At 36.2% G+C, this 24,682-nt stretch overlaps 1 protein-coding gene across 1 annotated transcript in view; it reads left to right on the top strand.

The window, feature by feature from the left end:
* The window catches only part of FAF1 (Fas associated factor 1), a 516,326-nt gene that overhangs the window by 348,397 nt on the left and 143,247 nt on the right, over window positions 1-24,682 (top strand). The window contains exons 10-12 of the mRNA XM_063105346.1: window positions 12,602-12,728; window positions 13,715-13,778; window positions 14,836-14,917. Coding sequence (XP_062961416.1) covers window positions 12,602-12,728; window positions 13,715-13,778; window positions 14,836-14,917 — 273 coding nt within the window. The remainder of the gene's footprint in view (window positions 1-12,601; window positions 12,729-13,714; window positions 13,779-14,835; window positions 14,918-24,682) is intronic.

Here is a 24,682-nt window from a genome sequence, read left to right as displayed (position 1 = left end):
GTATGGTAAAGACCTCCCGCAGTTTTTGTTTGCTTGGGAAATATACTATTTGACCTTCATTTTAGAAGGATAGCCTTGCTGGGTAAAGTATTTTTGGCTGGAAATTTTTGTCTTTTAGTATTTTGAATATATCATCCCATTCTCTTCTGGCTTTTAGAGTTTTTGATGAAAATTCTGATGTTCGTCTGATAGGTGCTCCCTTGTATGTGACTTGATGCTTCTGTATTGCAGCTTTTTAAGATTCTCTGTCTTTGAGTTTTGCCAATTTGACCATAACATGTCTCAGAGAGAACCTTTTTGGGTTGATATGTTTGGGGACCTTTAAGCCTCCCGTATCTGAAGATCTGTATCTTTCCGTATACCTGGGAATGTTTCTGCTATTATTTTGTTGAATATGTTTTCAATGCCAGTTCCTTTTTCCTGCCCTTCTGGAGAATATGCATGATTCAGATATTTGAGCACTTAAAGTTGTCTGTTATCTCTGTTAGATTTTCTTCAATTTTTTAAATTCTTTTTTTCCTTTTTTTGTCCTCCTGTGTTATTTCAATCAGGCCATCTTCAAGGTCAGAAGTTATCTTTTCTCCTTGTTCTAGCCTGCTGATTATGCTCTCCGTTGTGTTTTTTAGTTTGTTGAATGAATCCTTCAGCTCCATAAGCTCTGCTACATTCTTTTTCAGGGCATTGATTGCTTTGTACATTTCCTCTTTCAGGTCCTGTATACTTTTTCTCATTTTGTTGTGTTGTCTAACTGAGTCTTAGGTATCTCATTTAATTTCCTTAGAATTGTTGCTTGAAATTCCTTGTCAGTCATTTCATGGACTTCTTGTTCTATAGGATCTAGAACTTGAGAGTTATTATATTCTTTTGGTGGTGTCATACTTTCTCGGTTTTTCATATTTCTAGTATCTCTCTGTTGGTGTTTGGTCATTGTGACAGAAGCTTTCACAGTCCACTTGTTCCACCCTAGTGTCTACAGCAGTGGCAGGAGCTTTTGCCAATGCTCAGCTGCCTACTACTGCCTCAGGGCCTGGGGGTTGGCAGTTCAGGCTCTCGAGGCGGGGACTCTCCTGGCCTAGATCCCACAGGGGTTGCTGGGTTGGAGCTGCTGCCTCTGGGACTGGGGGTCAGCAGTTTGGGCCTCTTTGGGGCAGGGACTCACCTTGCCTGGATCCCGTGGGGGCTGTCAGGTTGGAGCTGCTGCCTCAGGGCCTAGTGGGAAAATCACTAGCATTTCTATATAGTAACAACAAACTGTCCAAAAGAGAAATCAAGAAAACATTCCATTTGGAATAGCTACCAAAAATAAAATACTGAGGAATAAATTTAACCAAGGAGGTTAAAGATCTGGACACTGAAAACTATAAAACATGATGAAAGAAATTGAAGAATACACAAGTATATGGAAAAAAATGCCATGTTCATGGATTGGAATAATTAACATTTAAAAAATATCCATTACTTGCAAAAGTGATCTAAAGATTCAATACATTCTCTATGAAAATTCCAATGACATTTTTCACAGAAATAGGGAAAAAAAATCCTAAATTTGGTAAGGAGTCACAAAAGACCCTGAATAGCAGAGCAATCTTGAGTGAAAAAAGAAAAGCAAAAGTATCACATTACCTGATTTCAAAATATATTGCAAAGCTGTCAGAATCAAAACAGCATGGGGCTGCCTGGTTAGCTCAGTTGGTTAGAGCACGGTGTTGATAACACCAAGATTGAGGGTTCAAATCCCTGTACTGGCCAGCCACCAGTAAACAGAAAAAAAGAAAAAAAAAATCCATGGTACTGACATTAAAAATTGATCATTGGAACAATAGAGAGCCCAAAAATGAACCCATGCATTTATGGTCTATTGATTTTCAACAAAGGTGACAAGAACACACAATGTGAAAGGGTAGTCTCTTCAAGAAATGACGTTGGGAAAACTGGATATGCCCCTGCAGAAGAATGAAATTGGACCCTTATCTCATACCATATACAAAAATCACCTCAAAATGGATGAAAGACTTATACATAAGATCTGAAACTGTAAAATTACTAAAAGAAACTGGGGGAGGGGGTGAGTTCCATGAGCTTGGTCTGGACACTGATTTCTTGGATTTCACCCCAAAAGCACAGGAAGCAAAAGCAAAAATGATAAATGAGGATTGCCTCAAACCGAAAAGCTTCTGTATAGCAAAGGAAACCATTAACAAAGTAAAGAAACAAACTACAGCCTGGGAAAAATTATTTGAAAACCATATATCTGATAAAGGGTTAGTATCCAAAATGCACAAGGAACTCAATCACAAGAAAACAAACAACCCAATTAAAAAATGAGCAAAGCACCTGAATAGAAATTTGTCAAAAGAAGACATACAGATGGCTAACAGGTATGGGAAAAGATGCTCAACATTGTGAACCATCAGGGAAATGAAAATTTAAAACCACAGTGAAGCATTGCTTCACACCTGTTAAAAAGTGTTTCCACTGTGGAAAACAGTATGTCAGTTCGTCAAAAACTAGACTTACTGTATGATGCAGCAATTCCACTTCCAATATGCCCCAAAGAATTGAAAGCAGGGTCTTGAGGAGATATTTGTACAACCATGTTCATAGCAACATTATTCACAATAGCTAAAATATGGAAGCAATTCAAGTGTTCATTGTCAATTGAATGAATAAGCAAAATGCAGTGTGTCCATTCTTTGGAATATTACTCAGCCTTTAAAAGGAAGGAAACTCTACAATATATCCTAACATGGATAAACATTGAGAACCTTATGCTAAGTGAAACAAGTCAGTCAGAAAAAGACAAATACTGTATGGTTTCACTTACATGACACAGAGTAGTCAAAATCATAGAGATGGAAAGTAGAATGGTGCTTGCCAGGGGCTGGAGGAAGGGGGGAATGGGAGTTAACTGTTAATAGGTATAGAGTTTCAGTTTTACAAGATGAAAAGAGTTATGGAGATGGATGGTGGTGACAGTTGCACAATATAAAGAATATATTTAATGCCACCAAACTGTACACTTAAAAATGGTAGAAGAATGAAATAGACCCGTATCTCTTACCATATACCAAAATCAGCTCAAAATGGTTTAAAGACTTAAATACAAGACCTGAAAGTATAAAACTCCTTGAAGACAGCTCGGGGGAAACACTTTAGGATGCAGGACTGAGCAAAGACTTTATGAATAAAACCTCTAAAGCACAGGCAACAAAAGAAAAAAATAAACAAATGGGATTATACAAACTAAAAAGCTTCTGCACAGCAAAGAAAACGAGAGAGAAAAACCAGAGAGAAAACCAAACAACCTACAGAATGGGAGAAAATATTTGCAAGCTATGCATCCAACAAGGGACTAATATCCAGAATATAGGAGGAACTTAACTCAATAGTAAAAACCGCAAATAATCTGATTTAAAAATGGGCAAAGGAGCTGAGTAGGCATTTCGCAAAAGAAGACATGCAAATGACCAACAGGTATATGGAAAGTGCTCATCGTCACTAATCACCAAAGAAATGCAAATCAAAACCACATTGAGATATCATCTCACCCAAGTTAGACTGGTTATTATCAAAAAGACAGAAAATAACTGCTGGCAAGGATGTGGAGAAAGGGAACCTTTATATACTGTTGATGGGATTGTAAATTAGTATAGTCATATGGAAAGCAGTATGGAGGTTTCTCAATCAACTACTGATAGAACTACCATATGATCCAGCAATCCTGCTATTGGGTATATACCCAAAGGAATGGAAATCATCATGTCAAAGCGATACTTGCACTCTCATATTTATTGCAGCTCTATTCACAATAGTCAGGATGTGGAACCAACCTAAATGTCCATCAGTGGACGACTGGATAAAGAAAATGTGTTATATATACCCAATGGAATACCACTCAGCCATTAAAAAGGAAGGAAATACTGTCATTTGAAGCAACATGGATAAGCTTGGAGAAAATTATGTTAGGTGAGATAAGCCAGGCACAGAAAGAGAAATACCTCATGTTCTTACTCATAAGTGGGAGCTAAACAAACAAGCAGTAATAATAATATTGTTTCAGAAAGAGAGAACAGAATTGTGGTTACTAGGGATGGGAAAGGGGAAGAAGGAGAGGGCATGGTGAGAGGTTGGTTAATGTACACAAAACAGCTAGACAGGAAACAAATAAGTTCTATTTGTGTACAGTTAAGCTAGACATCTATAATTAATAATTTACTGGGTGTTATCAAATGGCTAGAACAGAGGAGATTGAGTGTCCTCATTATAAAGAAATTAAGTTTTGTGATAATGAATATGCTGATTACCCTGATTTGATCAGCATACATGTATACATGTATCAAAATATAACTCTATACTCCACAAATATGTACAATCAATACATTTCAATTTTTAAAAAATAGTTGTGATGGTAAATGTTATATAACATATTTTGTATAACATTTTAACACCAAAAAAAAAAAAGTTACAAAATATTATTAGGAAATTCAAGGAAGATACTGTACGGCAATTACAATAGGATATATGAGTGGAAACAAATATAGGCAATGAGGTAGCTGCAGTATTCTAGGGATGAGTTGATAGATCCTACATAGCATTGTTTATTTTAAAACTAGAGACGTTGGTAAAGGGCCACAAAAAAAGATCACATTGTGTAATGTTGAATATACTAATTATCCTGATTTGAACATCATATATTGCACACAGATATTCATATTCAATGCTGTACCCCACAGACACATATAATAAATTGTGTTTCAATAAATAAAAATAAAAACTAGAGACATTTCAACCCAGGTGCTAGTGAAATGTAAAAAGCAACAGGTAACTGCCCAGATATGTAGAATGAGAGAGTGACTGAATTAAATTTAAAATGTGTATTCCCAAGTGTGTGTGGGGGGGAATGGATAATGATATCTTGAACTAGAACACTACTAGTAAGAGAAAGAATGGCATGGATTCAAGGAAATATTTTGGAGGGGAGATCAGTAAGATCTGTGGAAAATGAAAGACAGGTAGGAGATAAGAGTGATGTCTAGGTTTTGGCTTGAGTGACAGATAGGAATCATTCATTCAATAAATTTTTGTTGTATACCTACTATATGCCAGGTACAGGTCTACGTGTTGGGAATATGGCTGTGAACCAAGCAAGTCTTACCATAAAGAAGCTTATACCTAACAAAATGAAATTAAATATGGATAATTGCCAAAAGTCTATAATTCAATTTTTAAATCTTGGTGAGACAAGTATAGGATGGAAAACAGGAGGCAACATTATATAGAATTGCACCATGGTCAGACAAGCTAAATAGTGATCCAGTTGCCTCCTACACATCTCTCTATGTGAATGCCCACGTCAGACTCACTCTGTACAAAACTGAACTTACCTATGTTCTCCCCAAAACCCATCCGCTCACTCATATTAATGTCCATCATTGACCCAAGACAAAAACTGTTTATTCTCGTCACTGGCTATGAAACTGTTCCAGTTGATCTGATAACATCAAGTTTTTTATAAACGTTTCACTGTTGAAAAAATATATATTTATATTAGCATCAAATTTGCCCTAATTTGTTAGTTGAGAAGTTTCTTTGCTGTCAGAGTTTATGTGCTGCCCATTATCTATACTGGCCTTTCCCACAACACTGAACCAAAAGATATGTGGTCTTTCTGGAATTTTTATCCTTTCCCTCTCTATTGCTTCCTTCTCTTCATCTTAAAAACATGTTCAGATCTCATCTAATAAAAATATTTCTTCAGACCTGGCTCCTCCTCAAGCTTTAGTTCTATCTTTTTTTTTTTTTTTTTCTTCTCACAGCTGAGCTTAGAATGATCTATACTGGAGAGCCAAACCCGTGGCTCACTCGGGAGAGTGTGGCGCTGGGAGCGCAGCGGCGCTCTCAGCGCCGAGGCCACTGGTTCGGATCCTATATGGGGATGGCCTGCGCGCTGGTGCGGGCAACACCAAGCCAAGGGTTGCGATCCCCTTACCAGTCACAAAAAAAAAAAAAAAAGAATGATCTATACTGGATGACTCTACTTCATCTTGTATTCACTGAACTCACTACAGTTGGCTTCTTCCTACTATATAACTAAAATTGAATTTAACTATTAAAGTCAGTTAATAGTTTTTGTAAGGTGCCATGTTATGTCATTTCCTTTCATTTTGGGGGCAATATTTAGTCACATTCTATGGTTGGAGTGTGAAGACACCCAAAATTTTACAGAAAATGGTAGAATATCCAATCCCAGGTCTTTTGATTGTACATTCAGGTTGGTTGTTGTTGTTGTTTATTCACATCATGCCATAGCTGTTTCTTTCTTAGTTTTCGTCCTGCTAAACCCACCTATGCTTTTGTCATCTACTCCCATTCTAGAAATTTTCTCAGACCTCCTCTGTTACCCTTTTTCTCAATTTATTTTCTAATCTTTGACAGCCATTTCTACATCTCTTTTGCTGGTTTCTCTTTCTTTACCAGTTGAAAAATAGATACATATATATATGTAGAGATACATATAGAGAGATAATATAAATTCTTATCATCACATTTGTATTAGTCCGTTTTCTGTTATAACAGAAAACCTGAAACTGGGTAATTTATAAATAAATGAAATTTATTTGTCACAGTTTGGAGTCTGGGAAGTCTGAGGTCCAGGGAGCATATCTGGTGAAGGCCTTCTTCTACAGCAACTCAGGGTATTCACATGGTGAGAGAAATGGCATGAGCAAGAGACAGAGCTAATCTTCTCACTCGCTCTCCTTATAACACCATCAGAACCATGCCCATTACTCTGTGAATGGATCAATCCATTCAGGAAGGCACAGTCCTTACAATCAAGTATCTGTCAGATTTCCTACCCTCTTAGCACTGTTACAATGGAGGTCAAGCCTCAGTGAGTTTTGGGGGGGACATTCAATCCACAGCATTCTTCTTCCTCTGTATTTTTCCTCTATTTTTAAAGGAGTTATCTTTTTATATGATTATTACTTACTATTATACATTATTATTACTTACTATCGTTTATATGCTGATTACTTCCAAATCTAAATCCTTCCTGGACCTCATTCCTGAGCTCCTGAGAAGGTTTACATTTATTCTCTTTTCAGCTGCCTGTGAGTTTTATTTACCTAGATATCCTAAACCTCAAGTTTATTCTAATTGGCCTCAATATCCTCCCTCACCAGACGTGGCCTTATGTACCCACTCAATCACCCAAACTAGAAATCTTGGTGTCATTTTTGCTTTTTCTGTTGTCTTCATCCCCAATTCTAAATAGTCGACAATTTCTTTTTTAAAAATTTTAATTATTATTATTATTTTTACATTCTAAGATGTTGTTGCAAAGCAATTGGGGAGGAGGGGGAGAGGGGAAGGGGAGGGGAGTAGAGTGCGAAGAGAAGAAAGGAGGGGGGGGTGTGGTCAAGGCCTGTGGCACCCACCTCATTCTTGCAGAGGAGCCCAGGGGGCTTTCCAGTGGCAGCTCAGTGGTCGTTACTGGACTGGATACAAACATTGCGGGGCATGGCTGAGGCCCTCTGCCTCCCACCTCCCCGGCTTGGGAGCCTGGGGCACTTCCCGCAGCAAACTCGTGGTCATCACTGGGCTGGATGCGGATGTCAGGGGTGGGGGGGTGCATGGCTAAGGCCCTCAGTGACCCCTGCCATCCCAGCTTGGGAGCCCAGGCCACTTCTGGAGGTAGCTCAGTGGTTGTCACTGGGCTGGATGTGGAAGTCAATGGGGCATGGCTGAGGCCCTCAGCCCCCCACCCCAGCTTGGGAACCCAGGGGCCTTCCAGTCCTTTAGGTTTTATAGGTATTCTTTGGTGGTGTTAGACTGGTACTGGTTAAAGTCAGAACTTTGTCTCTGACCTATGGGTTTTCTGTTTTTTTCTTTCAGTTCTGTGTTGGATTATTCACTATTCCCACCACTTAAACTCTGCACTGGAACTAATTTGTTGTCCTTTGGTTACTTCTAAAATGGAGAACTTCCTGTGGGAACCAGCACTTGAGCCCTATGGTTGAACTAAATTGCTGCTTTGCTGCTGATTCTCTGGGGAAGGCTTTTTGTGCAGTTCAGCTTTTAATTGTTGACCCTGTAAGCACTTCTGGGTCCTGTGAGTTCTGGTACAACCAGGTTGTGTGGAAACTCTGGTCTGGGCCTGAGTCTTTTCAGCAAACTGTACCTCCTGCAGTTCTATATTCCTGACTAGTCTTCACTGACTGGTCCTGTGCTGATTGGAGGGTAGATCAGCTGTCCATGCTTTGCCCCAATGTCCCCCTGGTGGGCCCATCTCCCCCACCACCCACACTCCAAATGCTTCCCATGGATGGGCCATGCGCTGGTCCCTTGCAATGACTCACTGGCCTCTGCATGGCTCCTTTTTTCAGTTGTTTGTGGCCCCTTGCTCCTGTGTGGGTCCCAGGAACTCTGTTAGTGGACTTGCTGGCCTGGACGCCTCCAAAGCTCTCTTCTCCCTTGCACTCTCCAAGCAACTTCATATGAAGGGCACAGCTGAGGCTTTTGCTAGCTCTTGCTCCAAGTGCTCAACAGTGCAAGACTTGAAGTGGTCAGGGCTTGAAATAGTAGGAGTGGTCCCTTCTTTCTCTCATCATGGCTTCTGGCTTCATGAACCCCATAGGTCTTTCCTCCTCTTCCCTTGAGCTCTAGCAGCCCCAGCATGGCAGTTGTTGCTTTTTAGTAGATGTAAATTGGTTGATTGTGGGAGAGAGTGACACTAGGTATTCTATTCTGCCATCTTGATTGGAAGTCCTGATAGTCAACAATTTCTATCATTTCTTCTGAAGTGTATTTTAAGTCTGTCACCTTAGTAAATTTCCACTGCTACTATTCAAGTGTAGACTTTCAGCTCCTCTCCCTTGGAACTTTGAAATAGGTCTCTCTTCTTTTATTTCAGGTCTAATCTGTCATATGCCACCACACCATCCCAAACACACACACACACAACCATCAGAAGATGTTTTCTTGTACACTCCTCTGCCTAAAAACCTTTAGTGATTTCCCTATTGCCTTCAGAGCAAAGCCCAAATATCTTACCATGCCAGTTTAAGAACTGCCGCAACCTAGTTTCATCAAACCTTTTTGCCCTTACTGCCAGTCCACATTTCTCTGCCACATGTAGAGCTGATGATTCAGTTTGCTTTTCTGAATTCTTTATTGATTTTTTTAAACATCCAATTCCTTCCTCGAGTTTTTTCTCTGCCTAGTGTACAACTTCCTTGGTGCCAGTCTTCCTATATACATACTCACCACATTGATTTCTTTAAGGTGTGGATTAAATATTAGCACTTGTGTAAAGTCTTGCACAGTCTTCCTCACTGATCCTAAAGGAACTAATCATTCTCGCCCTTATTTTCCAATAATATTTGCTTATACTTTTATTGTATCTCTTATCACACTAAAAAAAGACACATGTGACTAAATATATCTTCCTTTTAGAATTCTTGAAGGCTAGAACCATGTTTTATCTCTGTATCCCTAGCTTTTAATCTGGTGCCTCCACATAATAGGTAGTTGGTGAATGTTTGTTGAAAGGAACATCTGCTTCAATTATAAGCTTCCTTTAGTGCTTACTGTGAAGAGTTCTGAATTTTTGTCTAAATAGTTTGCTTGTCATCTTGTCCAGGAAGTTCTCCCTAACCCTTCCCACCCCTAGTAAGTTAGGTGCTCTCTTCTGAATTTAGATGTCATAACACTTATCATGCAGTATTGTAATTCTCTGCATGTATTATTATATGGTGCTTCTTGAGACAGCATAGACTGTATCTTTCACACAGGTCCAAGATAGTGTGACAGTTAGTAGGGGATTTATAAATGTTTGTTGAATGATAACAGGAATAAACAAATGAATGCAATAAAGAGCCAAACTAGAATCACAATTTTTTTTAAGCTATTTTTAAAATTCTAAATAGGCCGGCCTGTGGCTCACTCGGGAGAGTGCGGTGCTAATAATAAAATTCTAAATAAATAGCTTCTCTGGATTCAAAGAATTTCAGGGCAGCCATGACTGATACCAAGAGATTATCTATTCTCATCAGCAGGCATTAATGAAGAAAAGATTGTTTATATCATTTTTTAGAAAAAGCATTTCCTAACCTGTTAGATGGCTGATATGAAAATGTGGAGAGATTGGGAGTTCCTTATACATAATTAAGTAGCTCATTCTTGCAGATACTTCAATAATTCATATTTGAAATATACTTTTTTCAACAAAATTGACTTTTTAGATACCTCCCTTGGAAGATGAGTGGTTGTAGGATTTTGTTTTCTGGGATTTTAAGAGATTTGGGGACTCTATACTTTGTGAAGGGAAAATGAATAATGAGTTATGGAGACATTGGAGGAAATTAAAATCACAACTGTATCTTAGTATGAAGAATAAGTTCCTATTGTTATGGAAAAGGGCTATTTGGTTGAAAGCTAGATTTGGAGAAAGAGGGTAGATATGGGACAGTAAGGTAAAAGTGGTAAGAAAAGAAAGAAGTATATATGAGTATAAAGCATTCCCTTTTTTCTCTCCCCTATGTCCCTCAACTCACCTGATGCCTCTCAAAGGGAGGAGTGAGTACTAGGCAAGACTAAATGAAGGCTGAGATGATAGCTTAGCTGGTAGAGGATGTGAGAAGGTTTATCATACTGGTCCTTTTCTTCTTTCCACTTGCCTGTGAACCTGTCTAGGCATTGTAAAGAAACAAGGTACACTTACCTTGTAAATCTTGAACCTTTACCTGCTTAAGACTAAACCTCAAAGTTAAAGGAAACTTCATGCTTCAGATATTTGATTGCCTGAAACATAGAGGGAATTTAAGCACAGTTGTCCTAATAAAGGTGTTATTTTGTAAAGGAGGACCCCTCACTGTTTTGAAAGGAGAAAGTGTTTTGAATTTTTAAGTTGTTGAATAGCTTAAACCAGGAGGAGATCTTGGCTCTACAGAACAAAATACTAAGGGAGGATTAGGATTGTGTGTGGAATCAGGCTTCTGTGAGAAATATGAGTGGTGGTAGTGGTAGAGTCCGAATGCGGGTAAGTAGTTTAAGGCAAGGACCATTCATTCATTTATTTATCTAACAAGTGTATTTTCATTTTCTATTCAAAGCATTGAAAAGACAGTCTTAAAGATGAGAGGGAAAATATGATTTTGGGCATGCTGGGTATGCTGAAGGCAGAAATGCTGAGTATACTGAGTTAAATGGAGTGAATATCTTAGCTTCCTGATTTGGAACTGTTAGACTCACTATGTCAGTACTTTTAAAAATTGTTCCACAAGGTTTTGAGGTCCTTCAGACTTATCCTAGCTGTCAAACAGATAATGTGGAAGAAACAGCCAAATCCAAGAGCGTTATTTTCCCCATTGCCCTCTCGCAGCATCAACCCTAGTAGCTCTACTTTTATCTATTGTATGAATTGTAATTTTGTGTAACATTTTGTTTCAGCCTGGGGGAGGTAACCCTGTGAAAAGAAGTTAAAAAACCACTGATGAGAGATCTCTAAGATCCCTTCCAGCTTTAATATCTGACATTCAATAACTGGCTAACCTCTAACATCCCCCCTAGCTAAATTTTATGTCTTTGGTTCTGTTTCTCTTAATGCTTTTCTGGCACTTATTTATCTCGAAGTTAGGCTCCTCTGCATAGACTGAAGGATCAAATAGTTTCCCCATTTTCATAACTTAAGTATAAAGAGCCATATTTTAAAAGATAGAAATTTCATTTATTTAGTAGCCTTGTAGACTTTATTGAGCATAAGTCAGACAGGCAGTTAGCCAGAAACCTTGCTTGGACCCTCTTCTCACCTAAGGCGTGAATATTTGTCAGTACTCACAACCTATTTCAAATATTCTTAATCTCAGTATTTTTGAATCCTATTCTAACCAAGAGAATAGCAGCCTAGTTTATATTTTGAAGCTGATGTTTTTACTACCTTCAACTTCAATGGATGTTGCTGAAAACAAAATAAACAGCATGTTTATCTATCAGTGCCTAGCATGTAGTAAATTCTTAATATATGTTTATTGAATTAAATCATCATTCTTACATTTTATATTTAATAGCCTTTAGTTTTATAAGGAACTTATATATATAGTATATTTCATGTTATCATCCAATAACACTGTGAGGATTAGTGTACCATATTTCACTAATGAGAAATTTGGGAACCACTACAGTAAAGAAATTGCAGGTTTGAAAATGCTACCATTGCTTCTACCCACCAAATATGGATTAATGTGAGCTTTTTGAGAGACTCATAGCTTACCTTCTCTGACTTCTCCAGTTTTCCCATATCCTCACTTATTGAGCACTTAATCATATACTATAGGCTGAGGATAAAACAAAATTTTTTTGTCTTCACTGAGTTTATAAGCATCCTTCATTTTCTCTTGCTGGTCCAACTTTTGGTCTACAGGTATCATAGCAGGTCTAGAAATATATGTAAGTCTTAAAATGAAAAATATTAAGCCTAGCGAGTAACTTCTTATTTATTAAGGCTTTCATAACCCTAATGTCCTATTGTGATTACATAATATACCTTAGAATTTGGTATGCTGAAGTCGATAGGAAACTAATCAGGACTTTCCTTAAATAGCAAAGCACCGATGTTCATATGGTTAGTGATAGTGATGGCGATGACTTCGAAGATGCTACAGAATTTGGGGTGGATGATGGAGAAGTATTCGGCATGGCGTCATCTGCCCTGAGAAAATCTCCAATGAGTGAGTATTAATAGCTCTTTGGGTCCAGCATTGCACAAGGGAGCTTCTTGTACACAAACTTATGAAGAACAGTGAACTTAATCTCTCACTGACCTTCAGGTTTAGAGATATATAATATAGTGAGTGGGCATTCTTCATTAGAACCAAGCCTTTTGAATTTTGATTTTATTAAGCCCCCAAATTCCCAACACATTAGTAAAATTAATTTTAAAAAAATACAAGAGAATGTAACTTTTGTTTCACATGTATAATTAGTTATGACTCTACTTTAAACCTAGAAGTTGATTAACAAACAACTGTGTTTTCTGTGACTGGTACTTGTTTCCTCACGTCTTATCAAAGGTAACAGTTTTAAGAATACTAATATTACTTTCCCATTCACCGGTATCCATCTTTGGAAGGAAAAAAAGTAGACTAAGTGTGCCATTTCTCTCACTTCCACTTATGAGATGTATACTATAGAATAACAAGCAGTGAATGCTATATGCAAAATGACCACTAAAATAAGTCCTTAAATGGCTCATTTACTCTATAAAATTAGGGAACTCCTGTGAGCAGAAATAAATGTGATATTTACATAAAACTGACTATTTCCCAACTTTAATAAGGTCTTTAAAATAATTTCAGACACTTTTTATATGATTTAATCACAAGATGTCTATTTCAAGGAAACATTGAGATCCTAATTGATGACTGGCACATTTTTTAAATGCTTAGCAGAATTGTGTCAGTTGGTTTTCCAAAATTTATGAGCTTGAAATATTTTTAAGGTTCTTTTTGATTCTGGTTTAATGAAATCTTCTAATGTACACTGAGTTAAAATGACTCCTCAGATATATCACAGAAGCTAAAATTTAATTTTATTTCCTCTTTATTGATTAAATATATTTCTTATATGTGGGATTAGATGTTATGTGGTTTGTTTTTTGTGTCTATTTGTTTTGTTTTTGTTTTTTTTTTTGTTTTTTCTTTTGTTTGTTTTTTAGTGCCAGAAAACGCAGAAAATGAAGGAGATGCCTTATTACAATTTACAGCAGAGTTTTCTTCAAGGTAGGGTTAGGACATTAACTGTATAAAGTTGATGCTTTTTTATGCTACTGTGATTTTTCTGGAGCAATTTTAATCATAGATTGTTTAAAATTTCTCCTTAAAGTATTCCAGGGGTACATTTATCAATTTTACAGTCCTGATAGTGAAATATACTGCTCAGTGTGAGATAACGAGCAAATCATTTATGCCATTTATGAGATGTATTCAACATAACCATTTATGTCAATGGCATAACTGTTTATGCCATTTCTGAGATGTATTCAACTTATCTCTATTTGTTTATAGAAGTTCAAAAAATGGATTACTAATTTAATATCTTGATTATATTTCCAAAGGACTGGAATATAGAATACTAATTTTTATCATATCCTAGGACAGATAAACAAAAAATCTTTTAAAGTAATGTTAAATAAAAAGATAATTAAGAATTTTAAATGTAAGTGAATTTTTTTCTTTTAATTTTTATTTTGGAATTGTTTAGCATTTCTTCTCTTATGAGTCTAATATGAAATGTTTTATATGCATGTGAGAGTCTGCTGAGGCATTTAAATATAAAAAGTATTGATATTTAACCCTCGATTTTGGTGTAAATGATATTTCTCTTTAGTGCTATTTTCCGATGTAATATAACATGGAAACTTTGCAGGAAACCCTGCAAAGGGTTTTTCCCCTTTTCCCTGTTTTTTCCCATTTTTTCCCCTCTGTGTTGGAATTCCACAATAAATGAATAAAATGGAAAGTTAAAGCTAATATAATTAGGAAAATTTTATGAAAGTGAGTAACCAAGAATTGGTCCTTATAAATGGCCTGGTATCATAGCACTTATTAAGTCCATTTGCTAGGTGTAATTAAAATTCCAGTGTTCCAATGTATCAGTATAGGCCAAGAAGTGTAAAAACTAATGGAGCTCATTTCCAAGCTTTTAAAGAAATGTTTAATGTTTGATCTGTACTAGACAATAGCTGCAACATTTACTTAAAAGTTATTGGTTAGACTTGCGAAACTTTGAAGTGAATTTGAAATATATTTTAATTAATAGACTCAATTTTTCCTATAGATATGGTGACTGCCATCCTGTATTTTTTATTGGCTCATTAGAAGCTGCTTTTCAAGAGGCCTTCTATGTGAAAGCCCGAGATGTAAGTGCAATCTTACTTTTCACGATTAAAAAGTACATCCTCTTTTACTTCTCTCACACTGGTCATATCCTCTCCTTTAGTAAAGGGTTCATGTGAAGCCCTCTGCTAATCTCTTATTGTTGCACTTAACAGATTGTTTATAATTGTACATTCTATGTACATTTTCTCAAGAGATTTGATTTTCTTTTGGCAGGGCGTGGGTCCCTTACATCTCTGCACATAGTAGATACACAATAAATGTTTAATGAATTGAAGGAAAATAGAAAGGGAGGAAAAATACTGTACAGATGAAGTAGAGGGGAAAGCTATTAGAATTAAAGAGGACAGGAATTTTGAGAACACAGGGCAAGAATGCCTGAGATTTTTAGTTTATAGTTTATATTAAATTCTGACATAGACAAAAATATATTTTATAACAAATTTTAAAAATTGAATTCCAAGACGATAATTAGTAATCAAATTGTTGTTGGCCAGTTAGCTCAGTTGGTTAGAGCACAGCTTTATAACACTAAAGTCATTGTTTCACATCCCCGTACTGCCAGCTGCAGAGGAAAAAAATTAAAAAATTAAAAAAATACAAACTTAGAGCTATCATTGATAGTTTAATGAAGCAGATTAAGAAACAAACTATTTTTACATTAAGAACAGCAGAATAGCCCTTTAAAGGCTGCTTTAAGCACTTTTTATAACTATTAAATGTATATAAAATGGCTATTATTTTTGAAGAAATGCATGTTTATGGTAATATATGTTTATGATTTCCATAAATACAGGTTTGTGGAAAATACTGAAAAGGAAAGAGAGAAGTATTCTAACACAGATTTACTATTAGCTTTATGATAAATGTTCTTTCCATATTTTTTATTATATGTTTAGATGAGTATTTTTATGGATGTTTAGTATAAAATGGAGTCATGTTATAATCCTATTATAACAGCTTTTTTAACCTTTGAATAGTATATGATCATTTTCTTAAGTATATATTCTTTTATAGTATTTTCACTTTTTATTAAAAAAATTTAATACAGAAAAAGCATAGAATAGTACATTAAATATCCAAATCCCCCATATCTATATTAAATAATTATGAAAATTTTGCCTTATTTGCTTCTTCCATATACAGGCATCCCAAAATCTTAATGGAGTTTTAAGCCTTAGTGACTTTAAAACTTTAATTGCTACAAACTGACAAAAGAGCAGTATTTGAAATTTAGATATTTACATTTTTTTATACTTATTTGGGTTTGTGATTGTATTGAATCCATTTTTATGATAAATTTTTGTTTTAGTTCCTCTCTGAAAATGGCAAACGTTGACTGGAACAGAAAATAAAGGAAAATTTTATTATTCAGATTCACAAAAAGCAGATAAATATAAATAATTAAAGTTTCAAAAAAAATTTTAAGTTTTGGTAGTTAAGCTTTGAAGTTATTAAAACTTACTGCACAAAAGCATTTAGGATGCCCTATACATTATTTTTTGCTAAATCATTTTAAAGTAGACATCATACTTTACCCCTAAAAATTTCATCATGCTGATTTTCCAGAAATGATATTCTCCTACATAATCACAATACCATTTTCACATGTAACAAAATTAACAATAATTCCCTAATCTTATCTAATAACTGGTGCATATTCAGACTTCACCAGTTGTCCCCACAATGTCTGTTTAGCTGTTTTTTTGAAACCACAGCCCACTCAAGGATCACTCATTACATTTGAGCATTAGATTTCTTAAATCCCTATTAAATAAGCACCATCTCTCTCTCTTTTTTCATGACATTTGCTTTGTGAAGAAATCAAGCCAGATGACTTGTAGATCATTCCAAGTTCTGAATATGTGTTATTGTTTACTTGTGTTATCTTTTGGGTTATTCCTCTCTGTATTTCCTGAAAAATGGATATTAGATGTAAAAGCTTTGTTAAATTCACGTAAAATGGTTTTTGCAAGAATGCTTTGTAAATAATGCTGAATACTTTATTGTAACAGGATTTTTAATGCTTGCAGAATCTTTCATTGTATGACTATATTATTATATCTAAACAATCACTTATTATTGGACATAAATATGTTTGTAAGGGTATCTAATGATAGCTTTAAAATAATCTATTTTTCAACTCATTTCTCGATAAGAGTGTATTTAGGATATATCTATCTCTGCTTCCCAACAAGATTGCTAAGCGGTTGAAGGAACCATAAAATGTGAGGGCCTTTTGTAATTTAAACTGTAGCTCCCAAAATAGGCATAGATACTTTAAAAATCCTATTTCAAAGCTTCTATAAGATATGCTATGTATATCTCACACATTATAGCTTTAAATACAGATACTTATACTTAAATATACAGTGTATTACAGACAAAAGAACTTTTACTAAGTATTTTGTACAGTAGATTGGCATTTGAATTTATTCAGATTGATAATCCCAAAAGGAACGTAAACTCTTGTTTATTAACTCCCAGATATTTCTAATGAAAGAATTGTTTGCTTTTGATTAATGACTAGGTATGTTTTAGCAGATGAAATCATTGGTTCACGTAACTGAATGTTTTGCTTCATATTAGATTTGTATCAAAATCCACTAACTTCTCTGGATAGCTGAAATATCTTTATTTTTCTCCCCGTGTCCAGGGCTTTTTTCTTTCACATTTCTCTTTTCCATGTTAGAGATAAACAGTTTATGCATAGTTTATTACAGTTCTCTAAACTTAAGTAAAATTTAATCCATGATAGATAAATTATTCAAAATTAAATCTAAGCAGGTGCATTTATTATAGTCATCAATGGGATTTTGTACCTCTCCCTTTTAATTGTGTAAATATAGTAATAGTAATTCTACTTGATTTATATGATGCTCTATGGCTTTTCTACATTTATATATATATATATCTATATATATCATTTGAACCCCATAACAAACCAGTGAGATAGGAAAATATAACATCCATATTCCCACTTTAGAGAGGAGAAAGCTCAGAAAAGCTACATGACTGGCCCAGAGACACATCAATAGTAAGTAATAGAGGCCAAATAAGAGCTCATGTGTTCTAACACAGGAAAGTACAGTTTACACTATACCACCACACTTAGTTTTCAGTGCTGTTATACTGCAGGATTCAATTACCAAACTTTTCTTTGCTTTTCAGATTTCACATTTGAAAGTTAAAACAAATCGCGTTCAATATTATTTTTTGAGACTTCTGAATGAACAGTTTTTAACAAAACGATTTGCTGATGTTCAAACATTTTAAGGTGAATGTGACCGATACTGTAGCGCTCTTACTAAATTTCTTTCATCTTAAATATCACATGTTTAATTTAAACTGTTGGAGGCACATTAATTTTACCGGGGCAACAGATGAGCCTCAGACACCAGCATTCTTCACTTGAAGTGAGAAATTGAGTTCCAAGAGTAAATAAAAACAAGATTGAAGGTTTAAATCCTCTGCTAGGCTTTTTGAACTTATATACTCATTAAATGTTTATTGGAGTGGTGGGATTACAAAGGATTTGGGGAGCTTCATCAACTGGTATATAGTTAATCACTAAGTAAAACACTACATTTGATAAAGTGTTTCTCACGATGCCACATTCAATCCATCTTAATGAAAACTGCTTCAAACTGATTTCATTTGAGAGCACTTGGTGATGAGAGTGCTCATAGTTCTTTCTGCCTTTTTCTTGAGGAATTTACAATACAGTACAAAGCAAAGCTCCAACTTCAGTAAAGCAGGTATTCTAAGTTCTTATGTTTCTTTCATCATGACAAAGTATTGACTTCTGATAACACTGATCAATTTTATAATCTCCTTCTTTGCCCTTAACAATGAAGAATGCTTATTCAGTTGGGGGCTATAAATATTTATCATTTGCCCATTAAGGATCTGGGATATAGAGGTTTTCTGCCTTTGATAAACTCACAGTACAGAGAGGAAGATAAGACAATATAAACAGATTCATATAGTATAATATACTATAGAAGCAAAGAGGAGAGGTACCTCATCTGTCTTAAAAGTTCAGGAGGAAGATTTCTTCTTTTTTTTTTTTTTTTGTCTTTTTCGTGACCGGCACTCAGCCAGTGAGTGCACCGGCCATTCCTGTGTAGGATCCGAACCCGCGGCGGGAGCGTCGCTGCGCTCCCAGCACCGCACTCTCCCGAGTGCGCCACGGGCCTGGCACAGGAGGAAGATTTCTAGAGGAGGTAACTCTGATTTGAATCTTAAAAGATGAGAAATACTTAGGCAAATAACAGAATTCTAAGCAGAAGCAAAGTCAGAAGTAAAGGCAATGGAAGATTAAAATGAGGGAACTACAACCAGTTTGGTGTTACTGGAACAAAAAAATGTAGGTCAGAGAGTTGTATTGCAAGGCATGAGGCTAGGAAGATCAGTGGGGGCTGAGGCGTGGAGGGAGCTGTGATTCCTTGGCATTTAAAAGATATTTTTATCTTTACATAAGTGAGAGCCAATGGTTAGCTTCCTTAAGGTTGCAGAAGAGTTACCAGTGACCATACCATGATTTCCTGAGAGTTTCTTAAGGATTGTTTTTCTCCTTATAGCCTCCCCACTTCCCATGCTTGCTGCCCCTGAATTCTCTTCTATACAACAAAATGTATCTCAGAAAATGATTAGACATTTGTGGTCACTACAAATCAACAGCAATAAAATTCCAGGGCCAGGGATTATCTCCCATATGAAGGATTGTTCCTTTTCTAAGATTCACCTTGGAATACTGGGCTTTGATATTAATAATCCTTTTATAGCTCTGTAGATCTGACTTCAGACCCAGTGTTTTTTCCAAATATTATACATAAGTTAAGGAAAAGAGTGCTCATTTCCTGATTTCCTACTTGTGGCTCTGTGGCTCCAAACAACTAATGAGCCTGTTTATAATCTACAAAAAAAAAAAAAAAAAAAAAAAAGAAGGAGATGATAATATCTACTTTTGATGGTTGTTTTGAGGATTAAATGGGATGCTATCCATAAATGCACCTAGCACCATGGCTAAGGTAGGAGGTGCTGTTAAGGAGTTTTGGACAAATTTGAGAAATGTTTGTAAAGTAACAAAGCTGATTTTCTCATTCAGTTTGTGAATAAGCTACAAGAACAGTTCCAGAAAAGAATTTTGAGAATCCTTATGAGCTTTTCCACTACTGAAATGAGTGCTTCACTTTAATAGTGCTTGTTTTACTTATTATATTTATTTTTAAAAATCAGTCCATTTTAAAGTAGTGTTCTTTCTACTGCCTCATGTTGAAAGAAATCTAAATGCCATCATTGATCAATGTCCTTTAAGAAAAATAAGTTATATACAAATCTGAGGCCACAGCTGTAGTTGGTGAGTTTCTAGCACCCCATCATCCAGAAAACCAGGCAGACAAACTTCTTTGTGCTTTGGAAAATATGCCCAGTCTGCTCATCTTGTCTGTGTTATCTTTTCAATTTAAATTCCTTAAAGGCAGGACAATGTCTTTTAGAGTAATTTTGTATGACAGCTAGGACAGCATCCTGCACATGTGTGAGATGAGCCCTATGATGCCAATGTAATTTTTTTAGAAAAATATTTTTACATTATACAAATATGTTGTAAAATGAAAACAAAACAGATGCATTTTAAGGAGAAAAATGAACATTTCCACGTAATTCAAAACCTAAAAATAACCACTATTTAATGTTAATTTTTAAATATGATTTTAAAAAAAATTTATGAATATGTATCTCAATCAAAAAATGGATACATTTTACATAAATATAATCATATCAAATATGCAGTTCTATAATTAGATGTTTCCACTAAACAGTATGTTGTTAGCACCATTTAGAATTTGCCTTTAGTTCTCCAACTTAATTATCAGATCTGCCTAATTAAAAATTTAAAAATCTTTAATGATTCAGAAATCTCCTAACATCCTCCTGTTTCTCAGAATGTATCCCTGTCATTAAGCGACACATGACCACATATATAATCTGGCACACATAGCATTTCAGGTAGACGCACTCTTCACTTTTGCATTATTTCACATCCTCTTGGGCTATTTTCTATGGGTTAAATGGGCTAGACCCATTTAAGCAGTGAAGGCTCTTCCTGTCCCATTGCATGAAGTGAAGGCTGTGCCTGTCCCATTGCATGAAGACTAAACTAGATTCACCTAAGCAGCAACCTCCATGTCTTCTTTTGCCTTCATTCAATCATGGTTCCTACTTATCCTTCTGAGAATAGGTCTCTCTTCTCACTAACCCGATGTACAGGATGGAGCTTTCTAAATGACCAGTCAGGTTATTTGCTTTATGCCAGTGGTAACTATAATCCCTTAAAATATGATTCAGGTCCCATTGGTAGGCTGTGAGAATATTTCTGCTGGACTGAGAACTAATCCATAAATGCATGTTTTCTCTTCAGATTTTATTGGTTAATGATCTAGTTCCACTGACTATCATTTTTACATATGATTAAGGATTTCTTACAGTAACAGGATTGGGTTTGGCTGCTTGTAACAGAAAAGTAAAAATTAATAATGGCTTAAACAAAATAGAGGTTAATTTCTCTCTTTCCTTCCAGAAGTCCAGAGGTAATCTGTTCAGGTCTGGTATGGCACATCACACATTCAGAAAGAAACTCAGATTCCTTCTATCATGTGGCTTCACTGTATGGCACAGTTGAGTCATGTCATGATGCAGGATGACTACTGGAACTCCAACTAGCACTTCTGCTTAAACTGGCTAGAACTTAGTTACAGAGCCACACTTAATTAGCAGGGAGGCTGAGAAATGTAGTCTTTATTTCATTTAGCTATCAATCCAACTGAATAAGTAAATAAGAGATTTTCTCACTAAGGAAGGAATGAAAAATATTTAGGGACTACAAACAGTCTCTGCCACTCTTGTAAGTGAGTGATTAAGAGTTACTACAGTACTGTATACTTAAACTGAGCTTGTTTTTGTAATTTACAATATTCTACTTTGAAATCTGTTTACCAAACAATACTTGACAGTAATATTAAAAAGCTCCTGAACACGTGCACCCAAAAATCATTGTAATTCCTATGATTTTCAGCAAGAATCCATTATCAACACATTTTTAATAAAAATGGCTGTTAATTTTTCTTTAATTATTTACTGCTGTGGTTTCCCCACCCGCTGGAATGTGGAAGTAAATAAATAGGCTGCCGGTTCCTTCTGTCTTTCTCAATGGACCAAAGGTGGGGGAGGGGAGTGTTTATCACTGCCTGTCAAAGTGTGCACTTCACATTCACACTCATGTTGTTTTGGTCTGCCTGTTTAACAGGCCTGTGGTTGACTAGGGATAGTGTTATTTGTCTCAGAAGAGAATAGCAGAGGATTAGAAAAATCCTTCCTGCTTAAATTGGTCAAAATTTAGTTACGGAGTTAAGATCTTTGGTCTGCCCTGAAACTGCCTACATCCTTGCCTCCACATTCCCTCTCCCAGATTTCTCAACGAGCATGACTGCCTCTCTACAGTATGCTGTAAAAGCCAGTCACTTGAGCTTCTAATTTCCTTATATGTAAAGATTTAGTCACATGTTGGTCTTCCTCAAAGATATTTCATGACCTGAGTATTTACGGTCTGAGCAATAAAAACTAATAAAGATCTATAAACAATGAATATTTGTCAGCTTATTTTATGAAGAGAGCTTGATTTTACTTTAGGCTTTTTTTTTTTTTTTTTTTTAAACCCTCCGACTGCCATATGGCAGTTTTCCCCATGTAAGATTCAAAGATATATGTGTCCTCAAGATTTCAGAATGCTATCCCAACATCTGCTTCAGGAAGTGATAGGAAAAAGACACCATCCTGGTATCTCTTCATCTTCAGTAGCTGACTGTTTCCTTTTGGAACCTCTCCAGTTTGGTTGCTGCCTGTTGATCTCTGAAATCATCCGGAGCCAAACAAGGCAAAGTATCATAATTATTATTATTATTTTTTGACTGGTAAGGGGATCGCAACCCTCAGCACAGTGCGGTCTTCACCACGCTCAGCCGGTGAGCGCACCAGCCATCCCTATATAGGATCCGAACCCACGGCCTCGGTGCTACCAGCGCCGCACTCTCCCGAGTGAGTCATGGGGCCGGCCCTTCATAATTCTTTTCACAATACAGCCTGCACTTTGGTTCTTCGATCTTTAAAAATAACTAGCTTGGAGTTCTTTGAGCAGATTGGGCCTTTACCTTTGCTTTTTCTCTTTTTCACTATTCTTTACTCACTATCACTTAAATTTAAAATTCAGCTCAAGTCACAGAGAAGTCAGTTACTCTATCCTACTTTTAAAATCAGCTCAGTTATTACCTTTAAGAAGCAGCCAGTCTGATGGTCATGCCTAGACTGTAGTACTACTTCTGTTTCAGCATTCATAACCACTGATTTGCTAGCCTTACTTCCTCACCACTCCCATTTAGACAGTGTTGGACTTCTGACTTCCAGAACTATATGGCTCCCAAGCACAGAAAGGTTAAGTGACTTTCCCAAGGTCACACAGCTGGGAGGTGGCAAAGCAGGAATTTGAATTCCAGAGAGTGTGGCATCATGCTGCCCTGCTTTTGTTTTCACCATGCACTTATCTTGAGTCACAGTTGAATGCTGAGCTGAATTGGACCTGTGAACATCCATATATAAGAACAGGATTGTGGAAGTGGGCAGTATACTGGAATGACCCAAATTAGATCCTAGACTTAAAACAATAAGTAAAACAGCTGCAGAGGACATTTTGGGGCACTTGGGGGAAATTTGAATGGGGACTCTATATTAGATGATAGTATCGTAATTATATCAAATGTCATGAGTGTGATAAAGATATGATGGTTATATAAGGGAATGTGGTGGTGTCAGGAGACAGATACTAAAGTATTAAGCGTGGAAGAGTCATGCTGTCTGTAACTTTCTAACAATTCAGGGAAAGAAGCACACAAAGAATAATAAAGCAAATATGGCAAAATGTTAATAGTTGGTAAATCTAAAAAGGTAAAGGAAAACTGGGTGTTTTTTGTATCAGTTGTATCAATAAGCCATCCCCAAACTTAAAACAAAAACAGAAGGTAATAGTGATTCTGGTTGTTATGGTGACGATAATGATGACAGAAAAAGGAAACAGCTTATTTTGAGACATAGCTCATTTCTTCCAGCTCTAATGTTCTATGGTTCTGTGTTACTAAGTGTCTAAATACAATAGCTACTGTAGCTAAAGGCTAAGTCACATTAGTTACTGTCAGCTGGGCATTTCCTAAGCACCATCAACTCAGTACCTTAGCTCCTGGATTTGAATGTGAAGATTAGTGAGGCACTGAAGACAGGGGGGACACAATAAGCATCCCAGACACTATTGCCAGTAAGAAAAATAAGGAGCTGCTTAGTCTAATACATTTTCATAATTATCATTTCTCTTGAAATTGCTTTCAAAATCCTTTATTTTGCATAGATAGTTCAGAAACCTTCATCCTAACAACTACCTTTCATTCAGCACCTACTATCTCCCAGGTATTGTAAATAGGTGCTTAATCTGCTTTATCCACAATCCTTAGAACAACCCATCTTCCTCCATGATCTCACAGCTGGAAACTGGCAGAACTGGGTTTAGAACAGAGCTTTCTATTTAAAACTTGGAGACTTTACTCTGTTATCAAAACCTAAATCACAAAGTGGGGCGTCTTGAGGATAGTGTAGCTGAGTTGCTGTCCTTTGTGGTCTACCAGACTTAGACCCTGTCTGCCAAATTAGAAAGGGCAGGTAAAATATATTCTTTTATATACCTT

The sequence above is a fragment of the Cynocephalus volans genome, chromosome 8 (genome assembly GCF_027409185.1).
Source record: "Cynocephalus volans isolate mCynVol1 chromosome 8, mCynVol1.pri, whole genome shotgun sequence".
NCBI classification, from domain to species: domain Eukaryota; kingdom Metazoa; phylum Chordata; class Mammalia; order Dermoptera; family Cynocephalidae; genus Cynocephalus; species Cynocephalus volans.
This window is presented reverse-complemented; position numbering and strand designations above follow the sequence as displayed.